The sequence below is a fragment of the Antechinus flavipes genome, chromosome 2 (assembly GCF_016432865.1).
Source record: "Antechinus flavipes isolate AdamAnt ecotype Samford, QLD, Australia chromosome 2, AdamAnt_v2, whole genome shotgun sequence".
NCBI lineage: Eukaryota > Metazoa > Chordata > Mammalia > Dasyuromorphia > Dasyuridae > Antechinus > Antechinus flavipes.
Genome location: NC_067399.1, coordinates 275,123,089 through 275,149,576, shown reverse-complemented (window position 1 = coordinate 275,149,576; position 26,488 = coordinate 275,123,089). Strand labels below are relative to the sequence as shown.

The 26,488-nt window shown below is 38.5% G+C and overlaps 1 protein-coding gene across 1 annotated transcript in view; it reads left to right on the top strand.

Annotated features, from left to right (window-relative positions):
• PLA2G4D (phospholipase A2 group IVD) overlaps positions 1-22,349 on the top strand; it is a 35,770-nt gene extending 13,421 nt beyond the window's left edge. The window contains exons 12-20 of the mRNA XM_051973654.1: positions 1,093-1,229; positions 1,805-2,027; positions 5,009-5,126; positions 6,283-6,420; positions 10,118-10,225; positions 11,016-11,207; positions 11,514-11,680; positions 16,941-17,127; positions 18,352-22,349. Of these exons, the coding sequence (XP_051829614.1) occupies positions 1,093-1,229; positions 1,805-2,027; positions 5,009-5,126; positions 6,283-6,420; positions 10,118-10,225; positions 11,016-11,207; positions 11,514-11,680; positions 16,941-17,127; positions 18,352-18,560 (1,479 nt within the window). The 3' untranslated portion in view covers positions 18,561-22,349. The remainder of the gene's footprint in view (positions 1-1,092; positions 1,230-1,804; positions 2,028-5,008; positions 5,127-6,282; positions 6,421-10,117; positions 10,226-11,015; positions 11,208-11,513; positions 11,681-16,940; positions 17,128-18,351) is intronic.
• Positions 22,350-26,488: the final 4,139 nt, after the last annotated feature.

Here is a 26,488-nt window from a genome sequence, read left to right as displayed (position 1 = left end):
CCACACTCAGTTCCTACAGTCCTCTCCCTAGGTATAGAGAGCTCTCTTCATCACAAGATCACAGAAACTGGCCTCAATAATCTCAGTGTTGGAAAGAGCCACATCCATTAGAATTGATTGTGGTATAATCTTGTTGTTGTCATGTACAATGATGATCTGGTTCTTCTCACTTTACTTAGCATCAGTTCATGTAAATCTCTCCAGGTCTCTCTAAAATCATCCTGCTGATCGTTTTTTATAGAACAATAATATTCCATGACATTCATCTATCATAACTTATTCAGCATTCTCCAACGGAAAAAGGAATCCTTTCAGAAGAACCTGGGAACATATATATGAACTGACACAGACCCAGAGAACTTAAAGGTCACATGGGATAGGCAGCAGACCTGGGATTGGAACTCACATCCTTTGATTCTGGTTCTAATAGACTTTCTTATGGGCCTCATTTACTTATTCTATAACTGTGGGCAAATACTTTTGGGTCTTAGTTTCATTGGCAATGTGAGAAATGACATGATCATCTCTAAAAATCTGATGATCATTGCCAGAGATGCCTCTTGGGCTGTTTATTTTTAAATTTTTCTGTGATTTCTTTAAGTGGAGGGCTAAGGAGTAATTGAAAGAAAGCTCTCAAGATTAGGACCCTAGATGCCTGGATTCTATTCCAAATTCTATTAGATCCTTACTTTGTTTTCCATTCCCTTGAGTACTAGAGCACCTCCAAAGCAGGGTGAGGAATCCAAATCCAAGGGAATAATTGAGCAACCTAAAAGATTTTCCTTTTTCTCAGGTGACTCTTTGAGATTCTCTTGAATCTCTGACTTTCATTTGTGTGGTATTGTGGAAAGATCACTGATTTGGAATTAAAGGACCTGGGTTCAAATCCTACCTGATGTTTTAATACTTGTGTGGCCTTGGGCAAAATCACTTAAACTTTCTTCTGCCTCAATTTCCTCATATGCAAAATGATTCCATGAACAGGTCTTAATTGCCATCTCTGATACCTAACCACCTGTGCAACTATGAGCAAATCACCTGTTTTCTGTGAACCTCAGTTTCTGACTGTATTGTTTCTGTTCTTAATGACAGGTTCCAGTCATTGGGGTCATGGCCATTGGTGGAGGAGCTCGGGCAATGACATCTCTGTATGGCCATCTTTCTGCCCTCAAGCAACTGGATCTCCTGGACTGTGTAACCTACATAAGTGGAACTTCAGGATCTACTTGGTGAGGTCCCTGCAGGGAAACTGGGAAGACACAGGTAGAAGGGTAGCATGGAGTATGTAGAAATTAATGGCAGATCTAGGGGGATGTCATAAGAAGGAATGGGTACAAATAGCATGATTTGAAGGGCACTGGGAGAAAACTACTCCCCAGATCCTTACCCTTATAGTTTTCTCTCTTTGCTGTCATAGGTTCTGAAATTTTGTTTAGAGATTCATTCCTTTGAAAGGAAATCCCTAATGGATTCTTACAGCACTTTAAGTACCTTTTAAAAATACTAATATTAAAGGGTCTATCTTAAAATTACAGTTAGTATCTAAATGGAGATTAACTGACAGTTAGCTAAGAGCATGATTCTGGGAGAATAGAATACAGGGTAAGTCAGATGCAATGTGAGGAGAGAGATAGGAAAACAAAGAGGAAACTAACAGTCCAGTTATGATGCAGGAGAGCCATCAGTTGGGGGCACTTTGCTGCTCCCCCCAGGCTGGGAGCCTCAATGAAAGCTCTGGGAAGAGGAGGAGTTCAGTGAAATCAATCTCTCTGCTTGAAGATGTCCCTCTCCCCCCATCCATCAGGACTTTAGCTAGCTTGTATGGAGATCCTGAATGGTCACAACAAGACCTAGAGAAGCCCATCCTCCATGCCCGAGAGAACATGGCCAAGAGCAAGCTGGGTGCCTTCTCTCCAGGGAGCATGAAAGGGTTCCATCAGGAGCTAAGGAGGCGGGCTGAGGAGGGCCGTCCTCCTTCCTTTGTCGATCTGTGGGCCCTAGTTCTGGAATTCCTGTTACATGGCAAGGTGAGGTCTAGCTATGGACTATATATATGCATGCATACACTGGGATGTGCATATTCATAGGTGCATAATTGCATGTTTTAATGAAATACCCAGGCTATCAATTAATAAATGTTTATTAAGCTTGTACTACATGTTACATACTATGCTCGGTATTGGAGGAGATACAAAAACAGGAGTGAAAACAGAAGCCTTGCTCATAGCACTTATGATCTATCAGGAGAAGCACCATGTATACACTCAAATTGGCTTATGAACTAGCCAGATGGCAATCTAATGGGAGAGACCACATGAAAGCAAGCTATATACAGGATAAATAGGAAATGATTTATGGAAGGAAGACACTAGAGAATGAAGAAAGGAAGTAAAACAAAGAAAAAACTAAAGGTGGAAGAAGGAAAAACAGGAGCATGTTTTAAAATGATAAGTTGAAATCCCTGAATGAAAAGAGCGATTGGGCGATTTAAATGATCAAAATTGTAGAGAAGATATCGATCCCCCTTTCTCTAATCATGGAGAAATAAAGTGTATAGATTTCCTAAGAGTAGTAAAAGAAAAAATAATCCTGTTTAAGGAAAGATAAATACCCAAAGGGCTATAAAACTGTGTATGTCCTTTGGCCCAGTGAAACTATTACTAGCTCTATATCCCAAAGAGATCAAAGGAAAAAGAAAAGAATCTGCAAGTACGAAAATGTTTAGAATAGTTCTTTTTGTAGTGGCAAAGAACTGGAAATGAAGGGGATGCCCATCAATCGGAATGACTGAACAACTTGTATTATATGATTGTGATGGAATACAAGAAATGATTAAGAGGATAAATTCAAAAAAGATTTCCATGAATTGATACAAAGTGAATTGAGAAAAAATCAGTAGAACATTGTACACAGTAACAGTAATTTTGTAAAGATAATCAATTGTGAAAAATTTAGTTACTTTGTTAAATACAATCCACATCAGTTCCAAAGGTCTCATGATGAAAAATGCCATCCACCTCCAGAGAAAAAATAGATGAACTTTAAGTTCAGATTGAAGCAGGGTTTTTTTGATTTTATTTTTCTTGGCTTCTTCCCCCACCCCCACCCCAACATGGCTAATATGGAACTATGATTTAGATGGAAGGGAAGGAGAAAATTTGGAACTAAAAATGAAAAAAATTAATGTGAATTTTTTTTTAAAAAGAAAAGACAAAGCTTTGGATAAAGTGAATGAAGTAAATAATTGAAATTAACATTTAAAAATAGATACAGGATGGGAAGTATTAGGAGGAGAAACAGAGAAAGAAGCTTTGAAAAAAAAGTTTAAAAATTGTAAATTTAAAGGAATGATGAGAATGTAGAACTCCCAAGAGTACACTTGAGAAATGAAAAATGCCATTCCAAGTAAAGAAAACAAAATTTGATAGTGATGAAGAATAGGAATATGGTGATGCTGGATAATCCCTTGATGATAGTGGTGATTGTCCTTTGTTCCTAAAGAGGACTAAAATGATGTCAGCTTACAATGTATCTGACTGTGACTGATCAGATCAATATGAGCTCAGAACACTATACTATGAGCCAGGAACAAATATATGAATATTTAGAGTGGAGACATCTCTAAATTAGCATGTCTATTGTTTCTTTTGAACGACAACAAGATAATTCCTTAGAAAGGCATGAGAAGAATCTGAAAAAAGAATTTGCACCAAAGTAATAGAACATAGAACAATATACATGGCAGCAACAAGACTATGATGATCAATTCTGATGAACTTGGCTCTCTTCAACAATGAATTGATTCAGACCAGTTCCATTTGTTCAGTAATGAAAAGAGCCATCTACACCCAGGGAGAGGACTGTGGGAGTTAAGTGTAGACCACAACATAGCATTCTCACTCTTTCTGTTGTTGTTTGCTTGCATTTTTATTTTTCTTCTCAGTTTTTTTTCTTTTTAGATTTGATTTTTCTTGTGCAGCAAGATAACTGTATAGATATGTATACATATATTGGATTTAACATATATTTTAACATATATTGGAATACCTCCCATCTATGGGAGGAGGTGGGAGAAAGGAGGGGAAAATTTGGAGCAGGTTTTGCAAGGGTCAGTGTTGAAAAATTACCCATGCATATATTTTGTAAATAAAAAGCTATAAGAAAAAAGAAAGAAAGAAAGGAATTCAGAACTGATGTCAGGAAAAAGATTCCTAACAATTGCAGCTATTGAAAATGTGGAAGCTTATCTTGTTATGTTTCTCCCCTTTAGAGGTCTTCAAGCATAGGCTGTATAGCCACTTGTTAAGGACAATGGAATGTGGACTCTTGTCTAAAAACGGATTGAATGAATTGGCCTCTGAGGTCCCTTACAATGATAAGATTCTCTGGTTCTTTGACATATTTGATTGGGCAAATCCCTTTCCTATTTTGGGCATCAGGTTCCTTATCTGAAAAATGACGGAGCTATATTAAACCATCAAAGCCCCTTCTAGGTCTAAATTTTGATGGTATCTAAGTATTGTTATCCTGCTATAAATTGCTTTGGAAATGAGAAAGCAGGCAATTAGTAGGAGCTGAGAAACACCTTCTTACTTCAGGATCCTAGGGCTTCCTGGAGGAGGTAAAATTTGAAGCATGAAGAGAATTTGATGGGGAAAATGGTATATATTTAGATCAAAAAGTGCTATCCTGTTACTCCACAGAGTTTGTATTCTAAATTAGAGGCATTTCTCCAAACACCAGGGGATGGGAAAGAGAGTCCATTTTGGGATGAAGGATTATAGGTATCTATCATTTCCATTCTACCCTAGGGATTCTGATATTTAGACTAGGGAAGAGGAAGGATTAATAGAATAGAGGGGACATCCAGATCCTACTCTCTAGTCTTATTCTCTCAATATTTGAAAGGAGATCCAACCAAGTTCTCTATCATAGATATGAGTTCATTCCCTTATAGGACTGACTCCCCAGCCATTTTTTTTCATCTCTGCTATTCTTCCCTCCCCAGGTAACTGAACACAAGTTGTCAGAGCAGAGGGCCTCACTGGAGCAGGGCCAGAATCCACTTCCACTATATCTTGGTCTAAATGTCAAAGAGAACAATTTGGGGACTCTGGATTTCAAAGGTAAAATACCACCAATCAAAATCTTGTCCTCCCCTTGGTCCAAGGAGTTTGAGATCTCTTCAGATTCACGTATAAGCTCTACTTCCACAAATACACAATCAAACCTTCAATCATCCATCATCTATCAAGAGTTTATTATATGTCACATATTGTTGCAGGTGCTGGGGAGACAAAAAATGAAATAGTCTGCCCTTAGGGAAATGCTAGAAATTCTATTGGAAGAGATAATATGCATATAAATTATACAGAATAGAGAGATATACAATAAATGCAAATTAATTTTGGAAGGAGAGCATTAGCATTGAGGGGAAGGGACAGGGAAAATAGGGATCAGGAAAGGTTTCATGTAGGAAGAGGCACCTAAACCAAAGCTTGAGAAGGAAACAAGGAATTCTTAAGAGTTGGAGGTGAGGAGGGAGTGCATTCTAGCCATGGAGAACAGTATGTATGTATAAATAGACGGGAAGGAGTTCTGGGGGTGAGAAATATACTGAAGGCCAATTTGGATGAACTATAAGAATATATGAAATAGAATAATTTATAATCAGTCCATAAAGGTAGATTGGGGCCTGGCTGTGAAGAACTTTAGATACCAAATAGAGAAGTTTACATTTGATCTTAGAGGCAATAGGAAGTTGTTGAAGTTTGTTAAGCGGGGGAGTAACATAGTCAGACCTGTGCTTTAGAAATTTTGCCAGATTTGTGGAGGATAGATTAGAAGGGAAACTTAAGAAAGATACCAATTGGGAGGCTATTGCAAGAGTTCAGGGGAGAAGTGATAAGTGGTTGAACATAGTGATGGCCATATCCACCCATACTCATATCCATATCCTTTCCCTTCTTGACCATTCCTCTTCCCTCATAATCCATCCACACACAAAGACACACATATATTTTGTAAGGTAGGCCAATAGATTATAAGGCTTTCTATGAGCATGGGGATGCATGTGGGGAATGGATAAAGTGATCAACTCTGGGGTCCTAAATCCTTAAGCGCCAGTTACCTGACCCCTGTGAGGCAGGAAGAAGACTCTGGAGGGTAGGTCCTACAGAGTTAATAGCCTTTGTCATTGCCCAGTTCTGGGCAGCACCTCCCTTTTCTTTCCTTTCTCTTCTCCTCTTCAGCTTCTATATCTGTCTCTTCCTCCTTGTGCAGAATGGGTGGAGTTCTCCCCTTATGAGATTGGTTTCCTGAAATATGGGGCTTTCATCCCTTCTGAGCTTTTTGGTTCTGAGTTCTTCATGGGACGATTGATGAAGAAGCTCCCAGAGTCCAGGATCTGCTTCCTAGAAGGTAAGGGGTCTTGGAAGTTGAATTCAATGAGGGTCTTCATTCCAGGTATAAGGTGAAAAGGTGGCTACTGATTTTGAACCAGAACCCAACCTTTGAGACTGCTTCTAGAGAGGAAGGCTATTGGCTGGGATAGAAGGGGCAGATCAGGGAAGGGGGTTTTCCAAGGAAAAGGCTAAATCTGGGCTCATTTGCCATTAGCCCTTGCTAGATTTCTAAACACAGAGAATGGAAGGAGAATGGAGCCAATCCTGGCTCTCAAGTCATGCAAGACCCTGCTATTATCTACACAATGAACATTTATTAAACCTTTGTGTGCTAAGAAGCCACAAGCTTCCCATCTAGTAGGGCAATAAGACATCAATACAGATACATAACAATACCCAATATTACATGTTAAGTGTATTAAAGATGAACAAAACAAAATGACATATGAAGTCAAAATGGAAAGATCAGGGCGTAAAAGCTTCCTAAGAGAGATGGCCTAGTGACTAACATTTATTGGTTGTCTCTATATTGAAAGAGGCTCCAGCGTCATAGATGGTTCCTGATGTCCCTTCCAACTCTAAATCTCAGATCCTAGACACTGAGGACCAAAATACAAAAGATATTAGATACTAGAGACATAAAAAATATAAGAGACTGTCCTTTTTTAAGTACTTGCTATGCACAAAACACTTGAGAGAAGGGACAGTGTTTTAAACTCTTTGTTGAATGACTGAACAAATGTGCAGAAAAAGTAAATAAACAGGAAATATCCAAAATATCTATGAATAATATTTTGCAAGTATTTGTTATAGAAGCTCAAAGGAGAAAAAGATCATTACAGGCTAGAATTTTTAGGCAAAGTCCCAAGGAGAGGGGACGTCTATTAGATCATGAATAGACTTGCACAAGTAGATAATAATGGGGAAGACATTCTAGACAGAGGGGTCTTGTGAGCAAAGGGATGGAGGTGGGAATTTGTATGACATGCTCAAGGAATGGTCAACAGACTAGATTACTCTGGGTTCCTATAAAATACTAGTTTGAACATGAAGGGGAGTAGTGGAAGATAATGTTGGGTATAAGGGGTCAAATTATGAAGTTCTTTTAATGCCAATTTAAAAGAGTACAGACTTTATCCTATAGCAATAGGGAGCCCTAGGAAGACATCACCTTCCTCTGAATCTTGGTGGGAAGTATGTGTATGAAGATTGACAGTGAATTTAAGTGACCACATATTGTAAGAAAGGACGAATTTTACTTCTCTTCTGGGACTACGTTAGTGATGAGTCGTCATCAGAAAGAACTTAGAAAAGTGAGTAGAGCTGATGATCTTGAGCCAGGAAAGGTTTGGCTATTCATTAAGTCCAGGGCATGCAAGACACTTCTTTTCACACACACACACACACACACACACACACACACACACACACACACACAGACAGAGAGAGACAGAAAGAAAGAGAGAGAGAAAGAGAGAAAGAAAGAGAGAGAGAGAGAGAGAGAGAAAGTCCTTTCATTAATCAATCAATTACTTATTTCCTTCATTCAATAAATGTTTGTTAAGTCCTTATAAGGGTAATGCTAGTAAATGTTTAACCATTAACTCGATTCCTTTCCTCAAATGTGTCCATGGCATACTTTAAAGTTTAATCTGTATTATCAATATTTTTTCCATTACTTTCTTACGTCAATTAATCAAACAATAAATTAAGTCTTAATTTATGATTTCTGAGATACATTAATTTTAAGACTGAAAATTTAATCATTGGCTCTAGCATACCTCTGGGAGGGATAAAGTACTGTGCTAAGTTCTATTCTGGGACAGCTAGATGGCACAGTGAATAGAATACTGGACTTAGAATCTGGATGACTCATCTTTCTGAGTTCAGTTCCAATTTCAGACACTTACTATCTGTGTGACTTTATACTAGTCACTTAGCTTTATATGCCTCCATCTATAAAATGAACTAGAGAAGGAAATATCAAATCATTCCAATATCTTTGCCAAGAAAACCCCAAAATATGATCACAAGAATTAGTTGCAACTGAAATAACTGAACAACAAATAGGTTCTATTCCACTGAATGGACCAAAAAGAAGCATAAACTTTAATTTTTAATGCAATAATAGCTTTTTATTTTCCAAAATACATACAAAGATAGTTTTCAACATTCATCATTGCAAAACCTTGTGTTCCAAGTTTTTCATCCTTTCTCTCCCTCCCCCCTTCCCTAGACAGCAAGTAATCCAATATAGGTAACATATTTCCATATTTATCAGAAGCATAGATTTTAATACAGGAAAAGATGAGGAACCTTGTTTCTAATTGGCTGAGGCAATAAAACTCAAGAGATGGCTACAAAACAGTTAATGACAACTAAGCTAGGATTTTAGCATATAATGGGAGAGAATGGAGCTTCATCAAAAGATGGAGCCAAGCTTTATAATGAGCTAAGAAATATGCTTCAAACAAAGCAAATGACAGGGAAAAAAAGAGGAGCTAGGAGGAGGAAAAAGAACTTCTGAGAATATAGCATAATAAAGACCTTCATAAAGGGTGAAAGAACCAATCACAGGATCTTATAGCTCAGGAGAATCTTTAAGTTTTATTGATTTATTTTGTTTTTACATCACTTATATTTTTCTGCCCTGCGGGATGTTTGTCTTTTTCAGTCCCAGATGGTGGAGTAGAAGGGAGGATAGGGGGAGATGAGATCTATGGGCAACTTGTGGTCAGAAATATATAGCATAGCCAAGTAGCTATGTTTTGTTTTGTTCAGTTTTTCTTTTTCTCTCTTTCTTTCTTTTTCTTTCTTTTTTTTTTGAAACATGAATGATTCTTCATGACTCCATTTGGGGATTTCTTGACAAATATGCTGGGGTGATTAGCCAATTCTTTCTTCAGTTCATTTTACAGATGAGGAAACTAAGGCAAAAAGGGTTAGGTAACTTGTCCACATGATTCTTCCTGATTCCAGGAAGTACCCCAAACCTTGTGCAACAGGAATCCACAATCAGACATAAGACCAAAAAAAAAAAAAAAAAAAAAAAGGTTCCACAGAAACCAAGAGCAAGGAGGCAAATTGAGTAGCTTTCTTGGGCAAATCTAGGTTGGATTAGATGTCTTCTTCTTTTTAACTCTGAGATTCTATAGTTCTGGAATCAGAGAGTCTGGGTTCAATCCTGCCTTTGATATTTATTATTTGGATCACCTAGGTCTGGTCACAAGCCCCTAGAGCCTCAGTTTCCTCAGCTGTAAAATGAGGGTGTGTATATGACTACATGCCTTCTGAAGTCCCTTTCAAATCCTATGGTCTTGTTTCTAATCTCAACTCTGACATATAACCCCAAGCAACCAATTTTTCTTCTCTGAACCTCAGTTTTCTTACCTGTAAAAGGAGAAGTTTGGATTAGTCTCTGAGTAGCTCTTCCAGAACCTACATCTATGACCCAGTCCTATGACTGTTTTGGATCAGATCAGCAAAAGCAGAAAGGGAGTATTTAACATCCAGGAGGTCTTTTATTTTCTGGGAGAAGGAAAGCCCAAAGCAAAATGGTGGACTTGTTTCCTATTAGACCACTAAGAGTTTACTCTTAATGGCCTGAGGTTAGGGGAGAGGGGTGCCATTTCCTTGCTCTGGATAGAAAAGCTTAGAGCTTGGAACTGACCTTGTTTTCCCCTGCGGGTGGGTCGGTCTGGGGCTCTCCTCAGGCATATGGAGTAACATTTTCTCTGTGAATTTGATGGATGCCTGGTATGACCTCACCAGCTCGGAAGAAACCTGGAAGCAGCATATCCGGGATAAGACCAGAAACATTGGTAAGAACCAGAGACATTGAGGGAAAGGCTGGGGCTTTGGATAGGTGATGATGTGATAAATGGCTTGTTGGGACATGTTTCTGATAAACATTGGATGTTATGGCTGAAAGGACTGAAGAGACAGGGCAAGGAGAGAGGTGGAATTTGCCAGGCTCAATGAAGCAAAACTAGGAACTCCAATAGAGTTGGGATGGAAAATGCCATCTGCATCCAGAGAGAGAATTATGGAGACTGAATGTGGATCAGAGCATATTATTTTCACCTTTTGTTTGTTTGTTTGCTTTTTTTTTTCTGGTGGTTTTTTCCCTTTTGGTCTGATTTTTTTCTTGTACAACATGACAAATATAGTGATATGTTTAAAAGTATTGTGCATGAATAACTAATATCAAATTGCTTGCTGTCTTGGGCAGGGGAAAGTAAAAGAGGGAGAGAGAAAAAATTTGAAATGCAAAATCTTAAAAAAAAGAATATTGGGGGCAGCTAGATGATGCACTAGATAGAGTACTGGTCCTAAAGTCAGGAGGATATGAATTCAAATTCAGCCTCAAGACTTAATATTTACTGGCTATGTAATCTTGGGCAAGTCACTTAATCCCAAATGTGTTGCCAAAAATTAAAAAAAGCTAAAAAATGAATGTTGAAAACTATCTTTACTTACATTTGGAAAAATAAAATATTATTGAAAAAAAGCAAAGCAAAACAAACAAACAAAAACCAACTAGGGTTCAGGACTCCCAAGAGCCCCAGAAACATTAGGAATTTCTTTTTTTCTGGGTGTCTCTGGATACAGAAAAGGAACCACCTGGCTCTCGGAAGACCTCCTGGATTGAGATGTCATGGCTGTCACCTAGAACTGCTCTCACCCAGGCTCTTCAGGGCCTCTTGACTGGGCGGCCTCTTCATCACCAATGTCATAATTTCCTGAGAGGCCTTCATCTGCACCAGGACTACTCTGGCCAGAGAAACTTCTGCACCTGGGGTGGTGAGGGCCCAGCTGTTCTCCTGCCACCTAAGAAAAGCTGCCAGAATAGGCTGGAGGAGGCCAAAGTCTGAGCTCCTGTTCTGGGCTGGAGATTTCCAAGTCATGAAAGCTCTGAGGGCATCTGGCCTCCTGCTTGTGGGTTTTTGAGTGTTGGAGTAATGCTCAAATTAATAAGAACCTACATTAGACCAAAGCAAAATGAGGAGGTTGGGGCAAAATTAGTATGAAATAGGCAGGGGATGGGTCTTTGAGGCAAGTTTGGGTCATGTTTCTTTATCCCTAATTTTCATGTCTTCCCCCACCTAGATTGCCACCTAGATGCTGACCCCAGCCAGCTGACCCCTCTGCAACCCCAGCTCTGCCTGGTAGATGCTGCCTACTTCATCAACACAAGCTGTCCGCTCTTATTGAGGGCAGGTCGGAGCCCAGACCTCATCCTCTCATTTGGCTATTCCCTCAACTCTCCCTTTGAGGTACTTTCTCTCAGTCTCTATGAACCAGGTGGAGACCACCACCCCCATTTTCCTCTTGGGACTCCCAGCTTACATTAGGCTTCTGAGGTGAAGCTGTGCTATTGACTAAGAAACTACCCCTGATACCCCAAGAAGGGTGAGGGTCCATTTAGACCCTCTGACATGAGGTCTTTTGTCAGGTCTCCAGGCTAAGAATTTGGGGGTGAGGGGAAAGTGAGTGGTCAAACCTATAGGAATGGATATGGTCCAGAGAGGCAACAAGATACACATTTTACATCAGAAACTGTTCCTTGCTCTCATTGCATATTGACTTAGAAAACAATGAATTAACCTTATCTAGGTTGTATTATATTTTAGAATTTATTTTGTTAAAACACTTTCCAATTTCATTTTAATCTGGTTGGGCCAACACTTGTGAATTGTATCAGCCTCTTCCCACCATCTGGTCATGAGTTTGATACCTTTGGTGTAGAAAATGGTGCTGGGCTGGAAGATCAGAGTTCCAATCCTACCTCAGACACTAGCCGTGCGACTGAACTTCTGTGTCCCTCATTTTTCTCATCTGTGAAATAAAGGGAATGGATCTGGCATCTAAAGTCTCCTCTAATACTAAATCAATTCTGTTATGATTCTGACAGTGTAATTTTTCCAAGAGTCATAAGGTGAACAAGGGCAGAGCTAGGAAAAGAAGTCAGGGATCATTATGTCTTGATGTCAGTCTTAAGGCTGGAGATGGTGGGGAGGCAAATCGCTTAACTTCCCATTCTGTTTGTTATCCGAGTAGGTGCAAGAACTAGGGAGGACAGTAGCTAGAGTGCTGGGCCTCTAAGGTTAGGAAGACTGGGTTCAGTTCTCAGAGAAGACTGGGTTCTGTCTCAGTTTCCTCCACTGTAAAATGGGGATAATAATAGCGCTTACATCTCAGGGTTGTTGTGAAAACCAAATGAGATAATATTTGTAAAGCACTTAAGTGCTTTATAATGTTGACTAAGTTTATTATTCTTATTAAAATCCAGACTCAGACATTTAATAGTTGTATGACTCTGAGTCAATCACTTCACCGCTGTCTGTCTCAGTCTCCCTCACTCCAAATGGGCATAATAATCGCATCTATCCCCCAGGGGTATTGTGAGGATCAAATACTTGTAAAAAGTGCTCAGCTCAGTGCCTGGCACATAGTAGAAACTTATAAATGCGTCTTCCCTTTCCCCCTGAGGAAAATGGTGGGTGTGAAGGTGGCAAAGTGGCAACCCTGGTCTAAAAATCTGGCTGGGAATGATTCCTGGCTCTCATATTTACTAGCTTTGTAATGCTGGGCAGGTTTTTTTTTTTTTATTTTTATTATTTTTTTTATAACTTTTTATTGGCAGAGCCCATGCCTGGGTATTTTTTTTTTTTACAACATTATCCCTTGCACTCACTTCTGTTCCGACTTTTCCCCTCCCTCCCTCTACCCCCTCTCCCAGATGGCAAGCAGTTCTATACAAGTTAAATATGTCGCAGTGTATCCTAGATACAATATATGTGTGTAGAAACGAACAGTTCTCTTGTTGCACAGGGAGAATTGGATTTAGAAAGTAAAAATAACTTGGGAAGAAAGACAAAAATGCAAACAGTTTGCATTCATTTCCTAGTGTTCTTTCTTTGGGTGTAGCTGCTTCTGTCCATCCTTGATCAATTGAAACTGAGTTAGACCTTCTCTTTGTCAAAGAAATGCACTTCCATCAGAATATATCCTCATACAGTATCGTTGTTGAGGTATATAATGATCTCCTGGTTCTGCTCATTTCACTTAGCATCAGGTCATGTAAGTCTCGCCAGTCCTCTCTGTATTCATTCTGCTGGTCATTTCTTACAGAACAATAATATTCCATAATGTTCATATACCACAATTTACCCAACCATTCTCAATTGATGGGCATCCATTCATTTTCCAGCTTCTAGCCACTACAAACAGGGCTACCACAAACATTTTGGCACATACAGGTCCCTTTCCCTTCTTTAGTATCTCTTTGGGGTATAAGCCCAGTAGAAACACTGTTGGATCAAAGGGTATGCACAGTTTGATAACTTTTTGAGCATAATTCCAGATTGCTCTCCAGAATGGTTGGATGTATTCACAATTCCACCAACAATGTATCAGTGTCCCTGTTTTCCCACATCCCCTCCAACATTCTGCATTATCTTTCCCTGTCATTCTAGCCAATCTGACAGGTGTATAGTGGTATCTCAGAGTTGTCTTAATTTGCATTTCTTTGATTAATAATGACTCGGAGCATATTTTCATATGGCTAGAAATAGTTTCAATTTCTTTATCTGAGAATTGTCTGTTCGTATCCTTTGACTACTTATCAATTGAAGAATGGCTTGATTTCTTATAAATTAGAGTCAATTCTCTGTATATTTTGGAAATGAGGCCTTTATCAGAACCTTTGAATATAAAAACGTTTTCCCAGTTTATTGTTTCCCTTCTAATCTTGTCTGCATTAGTTTTGTTTGTACAAAAACTTTTCAATTTGATATAATCAAAATTTTCTATTTTGTAGTCAATAGTGATCTCTAGTTCTTCTTTGATCATAAATTCCTTCCCCTTCCACAGGTCTGAGAGGTAAACTATCCTATGCTTTCAATTTATTTATAATCTCATTCTTTATGCCTAGGTCATGAACCCATTTTGACCTTATCTTGGCATACGGTGTTAAGTGTGAGTCAATGCCTAGTTTCTGCCATAGTAATTTCCGATTTTCCCAGCAATTTTTGTCAAATAATGCATTCTTATCCCCAAAACTAGGGTCTTTGGGTTTGTCAAACACTAGATTATTCAAGTTATTGGCTGTTTTGTCCTTTGAACCTAACCTATTCCATTGATCAACTAGTCTATTTCTTAGCCAATACCAGATGGTTTTGGTAACCACTGCTTTATAATATAATTTTAGATCTGGTACAGCTAGGCCACCTTCATTTGATTTTTTTTCATTAATTCCCTTGAAATTCTTGACCTTTTCTTTTTCCATATGAACTTTGTTGTTATTTTTTCTAGGTCATTAAAATAGTTTTTTGGGAGTCAGATTGGTATAGCGCTAAATAAATAGATTAGTTTAGGTAGTATTGTCATGTTTATTATATTTGCTTGCCCAATCCAAGAGCATTTAATATTTTTCCAATTGGTTAGATCAGACTTAATTTGTGTAGAAAGTGTTTTGTAATTTTGCTCATAAAGTTTCTGATTTTCCCTTGGCAGATAAATTTCTAAATATTTATACAATCAGTAGTTACTTTAAATGGAATTTCTCTTTGTATTCTGTTGGGTTTTGTTAGTGATATATAAGAATGCTGATGACTTTTGTGGGTTTATTTTGTATCCTGCAACTTTGCTAAAGGTGTGGATTGTTTCTGATAACTTTTTAGTAGAATCTCTGGGGTTCTCTAAGTATACCATCATATCATCAGCAAAGAGTGATAATTTGGTGTCCTAATTGCCTATTCTTATTCCTTTAATCTCTTTCTCAATTCTTATTGCCAAAGCTAGCATTTCTAATACAATATTAAATAGTAACAATGATAGTGGGCAACCTTGTTTCACTCCTGATCTTATTGGGAATGGTTGCAACTTGTCACTGGGCAGGTTTTTAAACCACTCCAGGTCTTATCCATAAAACAGAGATAATAGTAGTCACAATACTTCCCTCCCAGGGAAGTATGCTATGAAGAAAGCTCTTTACAAAACTTCAAGTCTATTAAAAAAAAAATGTGAGTTATTATTAACTACTGCTAGATTAACCAAAGCAGGAAATGGATTACACTAATCAATCAAGCTGAAGTAATCCATCAGAGTGAGTAATGGATCAGACCCCAACACTGTTTTAAATTGGGCCCTGTTTGATGACAGTATCTGTTTTTACATACAGAGGGATTTAGGGTTTATAAAGCTAACTATAATTTCATCTCATTTAATCTTCACCATAACTCTGGAATTAGATAATGCACATGGTAATGCTTGTTACATATCCAGAGGCTTTAGGGCTTCAGAGAGAGCAAATGACACACTCTCTGCTAAAGCAAAGCTTCCTAAACTTGACCCTATAACTGATTATGGGAGTTAAGAAATTATGATTTAATATTGGTAAATGTTTGTATATCTATTTAATATACCTATATACTTGGGGTCCTAAAGAACTAGTAAATGAGACAGAATTTGAGGTCTTCTGAGTGCAAATCTCACACTCCTTTCCCACTGCAACTCTTGGATCAAACCGAAATAATTTTTGTTTGTAAACCAAGAGAACCAATTTGAGCTGAAATGTAAACTAGGCATTTTCTAAAATTGTTGAACTAATTGTTTGTCCTTCTTAAAGTAGTAGCTAAATCCAATCTAAAATGGGGCTCATAGTTCTGATGTGAATCAGGAACTCTGGCTCTGTCTTTTATTTCCTAATTTTATTTATTTATTATTATGATATATAATAGTAATTATATACTGTAATTATTATATACTTTATTATTATAATATAAGTTATGTTCTAATTATTATATAGAATAATCTATTGATGTAATGAATTATAGTTAAATATTACAATTATTATGTAATAAATTATTATTTATTATATAAATTATATATTATCTATAGTCATAGATATAAATTTATTATATAAATTATATATAATATAAAATGTATAAAATTATATAAAAATAAATATAACTTATATTGTAATATATGTAATATATAAAAAGATAATATATGATCATATATAGTATTATATGTTGGAATTATAATATATGATTATACTATGTAATATATTGATTTAGTATAATACAATTATATATTATTACATACATATTTATATTATATATTTTGTATCATGTAATATAGATATAACATATAACAGTTTATTGTAATATATAATAATTGTTATAGTTATTGATATATAATAATTTATTATCATAATTCGTAACTATTTTTATAACCTTGGAGAGGCCACTGTTCCTCTTGGACCTCAGTTTCCTTATTGGTACAATAAAGAAATTAGGCTAGATTTTCTGTGGTATAATGGAAAGAGTACTGACTCTGAAGTCAGAGGAACTGGGTTCGAGTCCTACCTTATACTCTGTGTTACTTTGGGCAAATGACCCCATCTCTCTGGGCCTACTGTTCCTTTATTTGTAAAATGAGAAGTTTGGACCGGATGGTCTCTGCGGTCCCTGTTAGCTCTAGTGCTACAATCCTGAGCCGGTCCCTGCCCCAACACCCCTCTCTCCCCAGACGCTGGAGCAGATGGAGATTTATTGCCGAGGGCAGGGCATCCCTTTCCCTAGAGTGGAGTTGAGCCCGGAGGAACGCCTGCAGCCTAAGGAGTGCCACATCTTCTCCGACCCTGACTGCCCCGAAGCCCCCACGGTGCTGCATTTCCCCTTGGTCAACCTTTCCTTCAGAGAACACTCGGCCCCCGGTAAGGAAACCCCAACCTCTCTCCCGTCCGTCGACCCCAGCCTTGCCTTCCCCTTGACCAGGAAGGCCTCTGTCCCTGTCCCTGAGTAAGCTATTCTTCCATAAGAAGCAGAGGAGGCAGCCTGCCCTAATAGAGAGAATACTGGCCTGGGGTCAGGAAGCCCTGGATTTGAACATCGCCTTTGATACTAGCAGTGGAATGAGCTTTCTAGGTTTCCCTTTCCTCAACTGAAATGAAAGGATTGGATCAATTACTGCTAACTCTAAATCTAGGATTTTCTGAGCTGAACAGAAAATTTTGGTTCGGAAACAAGGGTTAGAACTATAATATCCTACTCTGGGCAGAGGGGCTGTCCCTTCTGGAAGATGCTGGTTTTTCCTGGGTGGTTAGGTAAGCAGTTTGAGTGCAGTGGATCAATCAATTAGCATTTATTAAGCACCTATAATATGCCATGCATATATATATATATATATTTATATACATGTATGTATGTTTACATACACATAAACAAATGAAATATTCACAAAATCAGTATGAGATCATTTGGGATTTGGGGAGGTAGAGCACTAGAGCATAGGAGAAATTTAGAGCTAGAAAGGACCTTGAAGGCCATGGAGCCTAACTCTCTCATTTTTCAGAATTGTCAGTGGCAAACAGAAGAGGTTGTATTTGAATCTAGAAATAACAGGGTACCACTGAGATTTAACTGAGGAATAAAATGAGACGGTCAGATGTGTCCTTTAGGAAAATCATTTTGGCATTTATGTGAAGGATGGATTCCATCTGCAAATAGAAGGAAATTGATGAGATAGTGATCTATTTTTTTTTTTTTTTGGAGGGAGGGGGAGGCAAGGCTCACACAGTTAATAAGTCTCAAGTGTCTGAGTCTGGATTTAAATTCAAGTCCCCCTAACCGGTGCTCTATGCGCTGTGTCACCTAGTGATCTATTAGCAGCATATGGAATCATTATTTTCATGGACAAAGAAAACTGGAAAGAATGCAAGGGGTTTATTGTGCATGGCCACCGTATTAGTCCCGGTGCCTAGAAATCTTATTTCTCTCTCTGCTCCTTAGGGGTTCCCTAATTGAATTCCCAGAGCTCTTATCCTAATTAGTTCTAATTGGATTTCCCTAATTGGATTCTCAGGGGTCTTATCCTAACCAGCTTCCCAGCATCGTCAGGCTTTGGGAAATCTCCCTACCCATCTCTCTCCTGTGCACAGGTGTCAAGCGCACACCGGAGGAGCTTACAGGAGGCCAAGTCGACCTCACGAGTTTCCTGTCTCCGTATTCCCTGGCCAACATGACTTACAGTGGGGATGATTTTGACCGGCTGCTTTACCTCAATGCTTACAATGTTCAGAACAACCACGGGGAGATCCTAAGGGCCCTGAAGGCTTCCCTGACGCATCGCAGACAGCGCCGCCCCTGACGGGGACATTCCCAGGAGGTCAGAAAGCACCCAAGGCCTTCAGACTCCATCTCATCCCCTCCAGTTCCAACAGGCTGGATACACTCAAATCCTCCATCTCGCCTTGCCAGGAGGCTCCTATGTCCAGGGAGTCATCGTCAGCTCTGCAGCTGGTCCATTGAACAGAAAGACATCTCTACTTGGATCCAAACCAGTCTTTCTTAGCCAGACCTGGCATGGGAGGCAGCTGACAAAAATATAGTTTGTTGTCCTCACAGGTTTCTATCTGGCCATTTCCATCCATGTGCGGAATGAATTTTATATACAGACAGACAGAAGCTGGACCTGGTATGAGTGTGGGGCTATAAAATTGGAGTATTGGTTGGAGAAGACGTATAAGTAGGGAAAGGAGATCAGCGCTTTGCTCCAGGGCAACAAATTTAGAAGGTGCTAAATTTAGAGGCTCTCCACCGCTGTGTGAAAACTAGAGTTTAAGAACTACTTAGACTAATTAATTAAAATAGGAAGCTACCTGGAGGTATACTGATAGGAACCCTTCTTCCTTTTTTACCTCTGGACTTTTTCTCCCCACAGTGGAACAATATACTGGTTCTCATTCATGAATACATTTTGTTCTTCTTGTCCATAGGGTATATTTTGTGATTATTCATTGTTCATACTAGCCCCAGCTGCAAAAATTCCTTATTATGGCTCTGAGTCAGAGACACTAGTTGGACAGGCACCAGGGCTTTCCTGAAGATCCTATTAATCAATCAAATAAAAATCATTTGTTAATCATCTACTATGTACTAGTTTTAGGGATAGGTGCTGGCAATATATGTGTAAGAAATAAAACAATCCTAATGAGCTTACATTTTAATAGGGGAGGGACAAATACATAGAGAAAAGAAGCATATTTCAATTTAACTCAAAGAAAAACTTCTTAATTATTGTGGCCAAGCAAGTAGCAAGCATTTATTAAGTGCCTACTATATGCCAGACATTGTTTTAAGGATTAGAGATACAAAGACAAAAACAACCAAAAAAAAGAAAAGAAAAGAAAAAAGAAAGAAAAGAAAAGAGAAGAATTAAATAATCCTTGTCCTCAAGAAGCATACATTTGTGTGTATGTGTTGTATAGTGTTGTGTGTGTGTGTAACATACATAAATCAGAAATAACAAAATATTTGCATATTAAAGCAAGCAGGATCTATCTATGCATTGATCAACCACAATTCCAGAAAACTCATGATGAACCATGTTACTCATTTCCAGATATCCGGATGATGAGGTCAGAGTGCAAATTGAAGCATATATATATATATTTTTTGACATGGTTAATACAGGAATTTGTTTTGCTGGTGCTCTATCTGCTGCACCATTTAGCTGTCCATTAGCATTTTTTTCATCTTCAACAGAGTTAGTTGGGGTCTAGGTTTCTTTTAAATTTGGTCTTTCTTTCCTTTGCCTTTGGTTTCTGTTTTTTAATATCCTGTTCTCCTCCCATCTTAAACTTCTCTTTCTGTAGGTATAGGTTTCTTATTTGCCCCATATTATGAGTTTCGTAAGCTGAAGGTAAGAGATCAAAGAAGTATGAAGAAAAAAAATCTCTAATCTCTAGTGTTTATAGTTATGTCAGGGAGGGGGAGTTCTTGACTGCCCCCAGTCTTGGGTTGGGCCCTTAGAACAATGCCTGAGGCTAAAGGCCTCTCCTAAACAAAGCTGGCTCTGGGCAGGTGAGTCAAGACTGACATTAAAGGTGAGTGACTTCCAGAGAGGGTGTGTTATTGGAGAGATCTTTCTAGAGAAAGTTTCTGGGCCGAATCTGGTGCGTTGTCTTTTGTCTTTCGGTATCCACTAAAGATCCTTGGTCTTTTTTTTTTTTCTGGGCTTTCTCTTCACTTCCCAACTCCCCCAACTTCTGTTTCTTGGCTCTTTCTTCAGCCTATTGACTGAAACACCCTAGATCCACCCAACTACACTGAAGGGTGTGAAATGTTGCAAACCTTACTCTGTTCAGTGTGAAGACTGCTATTCTGTGTCCCAAGCTGAGCCTGCCCTCCCCTAAGGGGAATTGAAGATGATTACATAAGATACTTCCTGCAGCTGTGGGGCCCAGAGTTAACTAGAACAGTTATAATTATGGCAGAGACAGAAGGGGCCCCAACAGGTTGGTCAACCCTTCGTGGCAGGCTGATCTGGCTCTCAGCCTCTTGCCCACATTACTTCCTGGTGTGGATAGATGGATGAGCAGTACCTCTACCACCACCTCTGGGTGAACAGGTGCTGTGTTTTCTGGTTGACCCTGCTGTGCCAGCTCAAATAGACCATCAATCCATCAAGGATTTATTGAGCACTATTATGTTCTGGCACATGATAGGTACTTAATAATTTTTTGATTGATTATTGATTAATTGGTTATTATAGGATTTTGGAGCTGGAAGGAATTTTACAGATCAGCTAGTGTAGCCTCCCTGTTTTACAGATGAGGAAACTGAGGTTCCAATAGGGAAAGTGACTTGCCCAAGATCATAGAAACAAGTAGCAGTTGAATCTACACTAATCTCTTTTTTCTGAATTCCTAACATCTTTAAAGGATTATCACACAGTTTAGTACTTACTTCTAATTGTTTCAGAAATTTTTATTCTATCCCAGCTAGAATAAAAGTTCAGTAATGTCTTGGACCATGTCTTATGACCATCTGACCCTCTTCCCTCTGAAACCCTTCACGGCGTCTCTAAATTCTAAATGCAGTGCTCTCTTCACTATCCCACATTATTTCATGTAGAGAAACTTTAAAGCTATTAGGAATTCAGAGAAAGGAGATCAGTGTAGGTTCAAATGATCAGAAAAAGCTTCATGGAGGTAGTGGAAACTGAGTTTAAAAATTAGTTTGGATTTATATATGTATAGGTAGGAGAGAAAAGAGGGCATATCAGGCAGATGGAACAGCATAAGTAAAGGCCCAAAGGTGGAGATGAGCATAATCTGCATAAAGGACTTGATATGAGTAAAGAAAACTGGGTGCTGGGAAGTAGTGGGTCATGAGACAAGATAAGAATATTAGTGCCAGATTATGGGAGGAAAAAGCCAGGTAGAGCATCTTGGATTTGTGTGAAGCAAAAGGGAGCCATTGTGAGTTCTTGAGGATGATAGCAAAATTATGAGATCTTTGCTGGAGCAAGAGACCATTATCCTTTAATTCAGCAATAATGTGGTGACAGCCTTAACTAAACTGGTGTTATTGTTGTTTGTCCTTCATTCTTGAAGAGGACAATGGCATTAAGGATGTGATGCAAGTGAATTTAAGTGAAGAAGAGCTGTGCAAAGTCACCAGCTTCGCTGTCTGCTGTGAAAGTTGAAAGAGGAAAAGGTAAATCTGAAAGACATTTTGAAGGGGAAAAATTGAAAGAGTTGGGGACAGTTTGAATTGAAGGGAAAAAGAACAGGAAAGAATCAGGGATCTATTCAATAGGCTAAAACATCTGCAAGTGACTATTGTGTACAGAAGACTGTGTTAGGCACTAGGGAAGACTCTTAGATTGTTAGCCTAGGAGAATGGGAAAATGGTAAGTACCCATTTCATAAGAATCGAACAGTTGGGAAAGAATGCCAACATGGGATCAGCAGGCAAGTTCATTTTTAGACATGCTGAATTTCAGTGTTTTACTTATACACTAAGCAGCCCCTAATAAATAGTTTTGTCCTAAATGAAAGATACTCTTGCTATATTTTGCAAAAATTACAGGTGTTACTTCAGAGCTATTTGTAATCTTTCAGGAAATTTGTGGAATAAAAGGCTTACCATGAACAGAAAATAAACAAATGTCTTTCTTTTCTTTAAAAAAATAAGGAAAAAGTGACATCATGAAAACAGTGTTGGTTCCTTATAAAATCGTGTAACAGATTATTAAGTTATATGCTTTTTGAACACTTAGGCATGTAGGCAATGACCACTGGGACCTAGCATGGATTCACTAGAATAAGTCATTCCAAATTTACTTCATTTCCTTTTTGAGTAAGCACACCAGCCAGCACTTCTTCAACTTTTCCCACTCATGTCCCTTTTTGCCTGAGAAATTTTTATGTGACCCTAAGTATAGGTATATATACCTATTTACAAATCAAACATTTACTGACAATAAATCAACTTCACATTCAGTTATGAGACCCTATATGGGAGTGTGAACCACAGTTTAAGAAGTTGGGCACTAGACTATCCTAGCAATAAGAAGAATCTTGAGGGGCTATCTAGAGCATTCACTCCCTTTCCTTCCTCCACTAAAGGACTCCTCTACTCTGGACCTCTCCCATCACTTTCCCTCTATCTCACACACCATCTGAATGGAGTCCTTGTGAGGAGTTAACCACTTGGAAGGAAGAACAGACTTTTCCTCACAATCTTTGGTTATCCCTAACTTTGGTACCAAGAAGAGATAGAGGAATTGCTCAAAGCTTGGGTTTTATCTCCCAAAAAGAGGAAGTGGAAAGGTACTCAATGTACAATATGAATCAATTATGGGACAGGTATTTATTTCCTACACATAAAAGAAATGCTAAAAGACACAAGAGCCTCATAATGTACATTATCAATAACTTTTCCTCTATAGCTGTTATAAACATTGGAACATAAAATAGCTTGTGAGATGGCTAAATTGACAGTAGGGCTTAGCCTCTTTCCCTTACCAGTGGTCAACTTCTCTGAAGCAGAAACTTCCTTTACCACCAGTCAACTCCACCAGATTGATTTGAGATCTCTGGACTTCTTAAATTCACAAGGTCACCTCCAAATCTGGACACAACTATCACAAGTATGATGTTCAGTCATTTTTTCAGAAAAGGAGACAGAGAATTGTTTTGACTCTCAAAATCTTTATTGACAGCAAAAGTCAAAGTAGCCTTAATATCTGGTTAAATAAAAAAGTTATAAGTGGCCAGACCATAGGATATATGATGGGTTAAGGTAGAAGGAAGGCTAAAAGGTGTCTAAAAGGGAATTCTGCCCCAGGATGCTCAGTAACACTCTGAAACACTGTGCAGCTCAGGGCCTCGTACAAGCTCATCTACTTACATCTCCCCAATTCTAGCTAGCATATGGGAACAGTGCAACGATGCCCAGGGTTGAGCAGAGGGAGAGAGGGGAGTGTTTCACTCTTCTCCCCCCAAAAAAGGGAAGTCTAGTAAAAAAAAATAGAGCTTCTTAATGAATTAATCAGTTATTAATAGAGCTCCTTAATTCAAGGTCTTGAAGGAAAATTAGCCAAGGCAGAGTCATTCACTTCTGAATCTTTGACTCTTTGTCCACAGCAGCCAGTAAAGGACTTGTCATTTCAACTTTCAAGCCTTGCTTAAAATCATTTTTGGTTTGGAATATTTTCCAAGGTTTTCAAATGCTGAGCTAATGCATTGCTGGTTAGCCAGGAAGGGTAACAGCACATTTCCTATTCAGTTCCCATTTACACCGTTTCTCACTATTAGCTATTTGCTGCCTTAGCCAATGAATCAGGGTGATTTGGCAGTGGTTCACATCCCCAATTCTGGAAAGTTATCTGGGATCACAGGAAGGCTGTATCATTGTTCTTCCAAAAGCTTTCTCGCAGTTCCCTGTAAAGAATCCGAGTGAGTAGGGAATCTTGGCCATGTCCCATGTTTTAACTTTTTGCTGAGAAGATTGTAGTTGTCTAATGGGATGCCAGGAAGCACAGGAAGGGAAGACCATCCTCTCTATGCATCAATTATTAAGTTTCCTTTATTGGTAACCTATGTTTGCCTTGGAAACCTGGCCAGTTCCCTGAGTAAATGCAATCATCCCAAAGGAATGGACAAATATTCTCCTTGGTGGATCCTTTGAAATGAAGCACTTGGAAAGCTGCTTCAAGAATCACATATCAAATGAGAATGCTTATCGTAGTGTCTTCTTTGTTCTCAGCCTATTAAAAACCCGTTAGTGGGAAAGGGGTTTTGAGAATCTCAACCAGGAGAGAACGTATACCTTGCTTGGGACCCTCCCATTCTGAGACCTGAATGGCTGTGCCTTGGGATTCTCCCAGACAAGCAACTCAGGGGTTGGTACTTTCTTAGAATGGTGATGCTGTATGGTGTATCTTGTTTGTTTGTTTATTTCTTACGTCTTTATTGATCACTGTGTTTGTTGACTGTGTATTTACTTTGATGCTATAAATTTCCTCTTCCCTTATGTCTTGTTTAAATCAAGGTTCTGAGCTGTAATAAACTTGTACCCATCCTCTTTAAGTCTGTGCCTGTTGAATGCAAATTCTAAATCTAGATTAACTTTACAGTTCCTTGTGTTAAAGAGTTTCCGTGAGATCGTGTGGTACAATTTATAATTGCCTCTTACTTAAGGATCAGGTAAAGGGTCTCTACAGCCCATTTAGTTAAGTCCCTAATCAATCTCAAACTTGACAATCTGTAAGGAGAGTGTGAAGATCTCAATCATCCCCAAATACAAAGTTATGCAAATCGAACAAACAACACTTTTCAAAGATTATCAGAAACAATTACCTGTTTAGTATTTATAGAGGGCCTGTGCTAACCCAAGAAAACAGAGAAAAAGAAAAAAAATACATAAAATTAGAATAAAATAAACTTAATGAAAGTTAAAAAAAAAAAAGAGAGAGAAGAAAAAGGAACAACTGAGCTTCCCCTCTCAAAATGAAACTCTAATCTCCATTGAGCTCCCAGAATATTAAGGAGTCTCCCCTATATAGGGCCTTGGGATTGACTGGAGTTTACCTGTTCATGCTCAGGGGAGGAACTGAAATAGGTTGGATGCAAATGCTCCTGGGTCCTTTCAGCACACAAGACAAACCAAAGATTTCCCTAGTGGATCCCTGCCAATACAAAGTGCCATGCAGATAGATGTTCAGACAACATGTCTCCAGGGGTCCCTACAGAACATAGGACACCCAAATCTTCCACAATCATAGGGATCTCTGCCGATGCATAGGATAAGTTGAATGGAAGTTCTGAAGTCATATGATGATAATATAAGCAGATTTACTTCAAAAGGAAAGAAAAAAAAATTCAGTTGTGCCTTAAATACCTGTGGGGCTCCCAAAGGAAGCCAAGATTGATGGGAATCAGTTCCTCCCTCAAATATCAGAAAAGTTCCCCATTTCTAACAATAATAACCACAATTGAGGGCAAGGAGTTTATCCTTTTGGTTGCTTTTTCACTTCAAAGCTTAATCCTTTCATGCTGAGTAATACAAGAAGCGATGGTTATTCCCCAAATACCCAAATGCCAAAGAACTGTGAATATGGTTTTCTAGAATTAGAAATGGTTTCTTTGATCATTCCTTGTTCACTATTATCCAGTTGCACTATTATCTAGCTATAGCTTATAATAGGAGGCAGCATGGAATAATGACTTGAGAACCAGCCTCTAAATCAAGAAGACCTGGACTCTAGGACCATCTTAGATATAGATGGATTTCAGGACTTTGGGCAAATTTCTTAGTATCACAGTGCTCTAGGTAATTCTCTAGTACTAGCAATTGGAGATCGACACTGATGGGGGAGTTTCCTCACTAGGAGCTCTCTACTCTGATCACAAACCTAGACACAAATGACTTACATTATATAGTATATCTTCATATACTTATATACTCATTTCTTTGGATATTTATACAGTTTGAGGGGAGACAGCAAATACCTTAGAGTTATACTCTCCAGCAAGAGGCAAAGATGGTCTGGGGGCATATCTTTATCAGTGATACCTCTCTAGAATTGACCAACTAGGGACTATTTCCCAGTTCCCTCCACTTACCTTTAATTATACATAGAGACAAACAATGTTTCCTTGGAAAACAATGTTTTCAGGACTCAAATTTAAGTAGATGATTTCCACAGAAGAATAATTATAAAAATAGAATAAGTCCTACATTGAGTACAGAGGTTCCTGATTCAAAAAATCTTTTAAATATTCC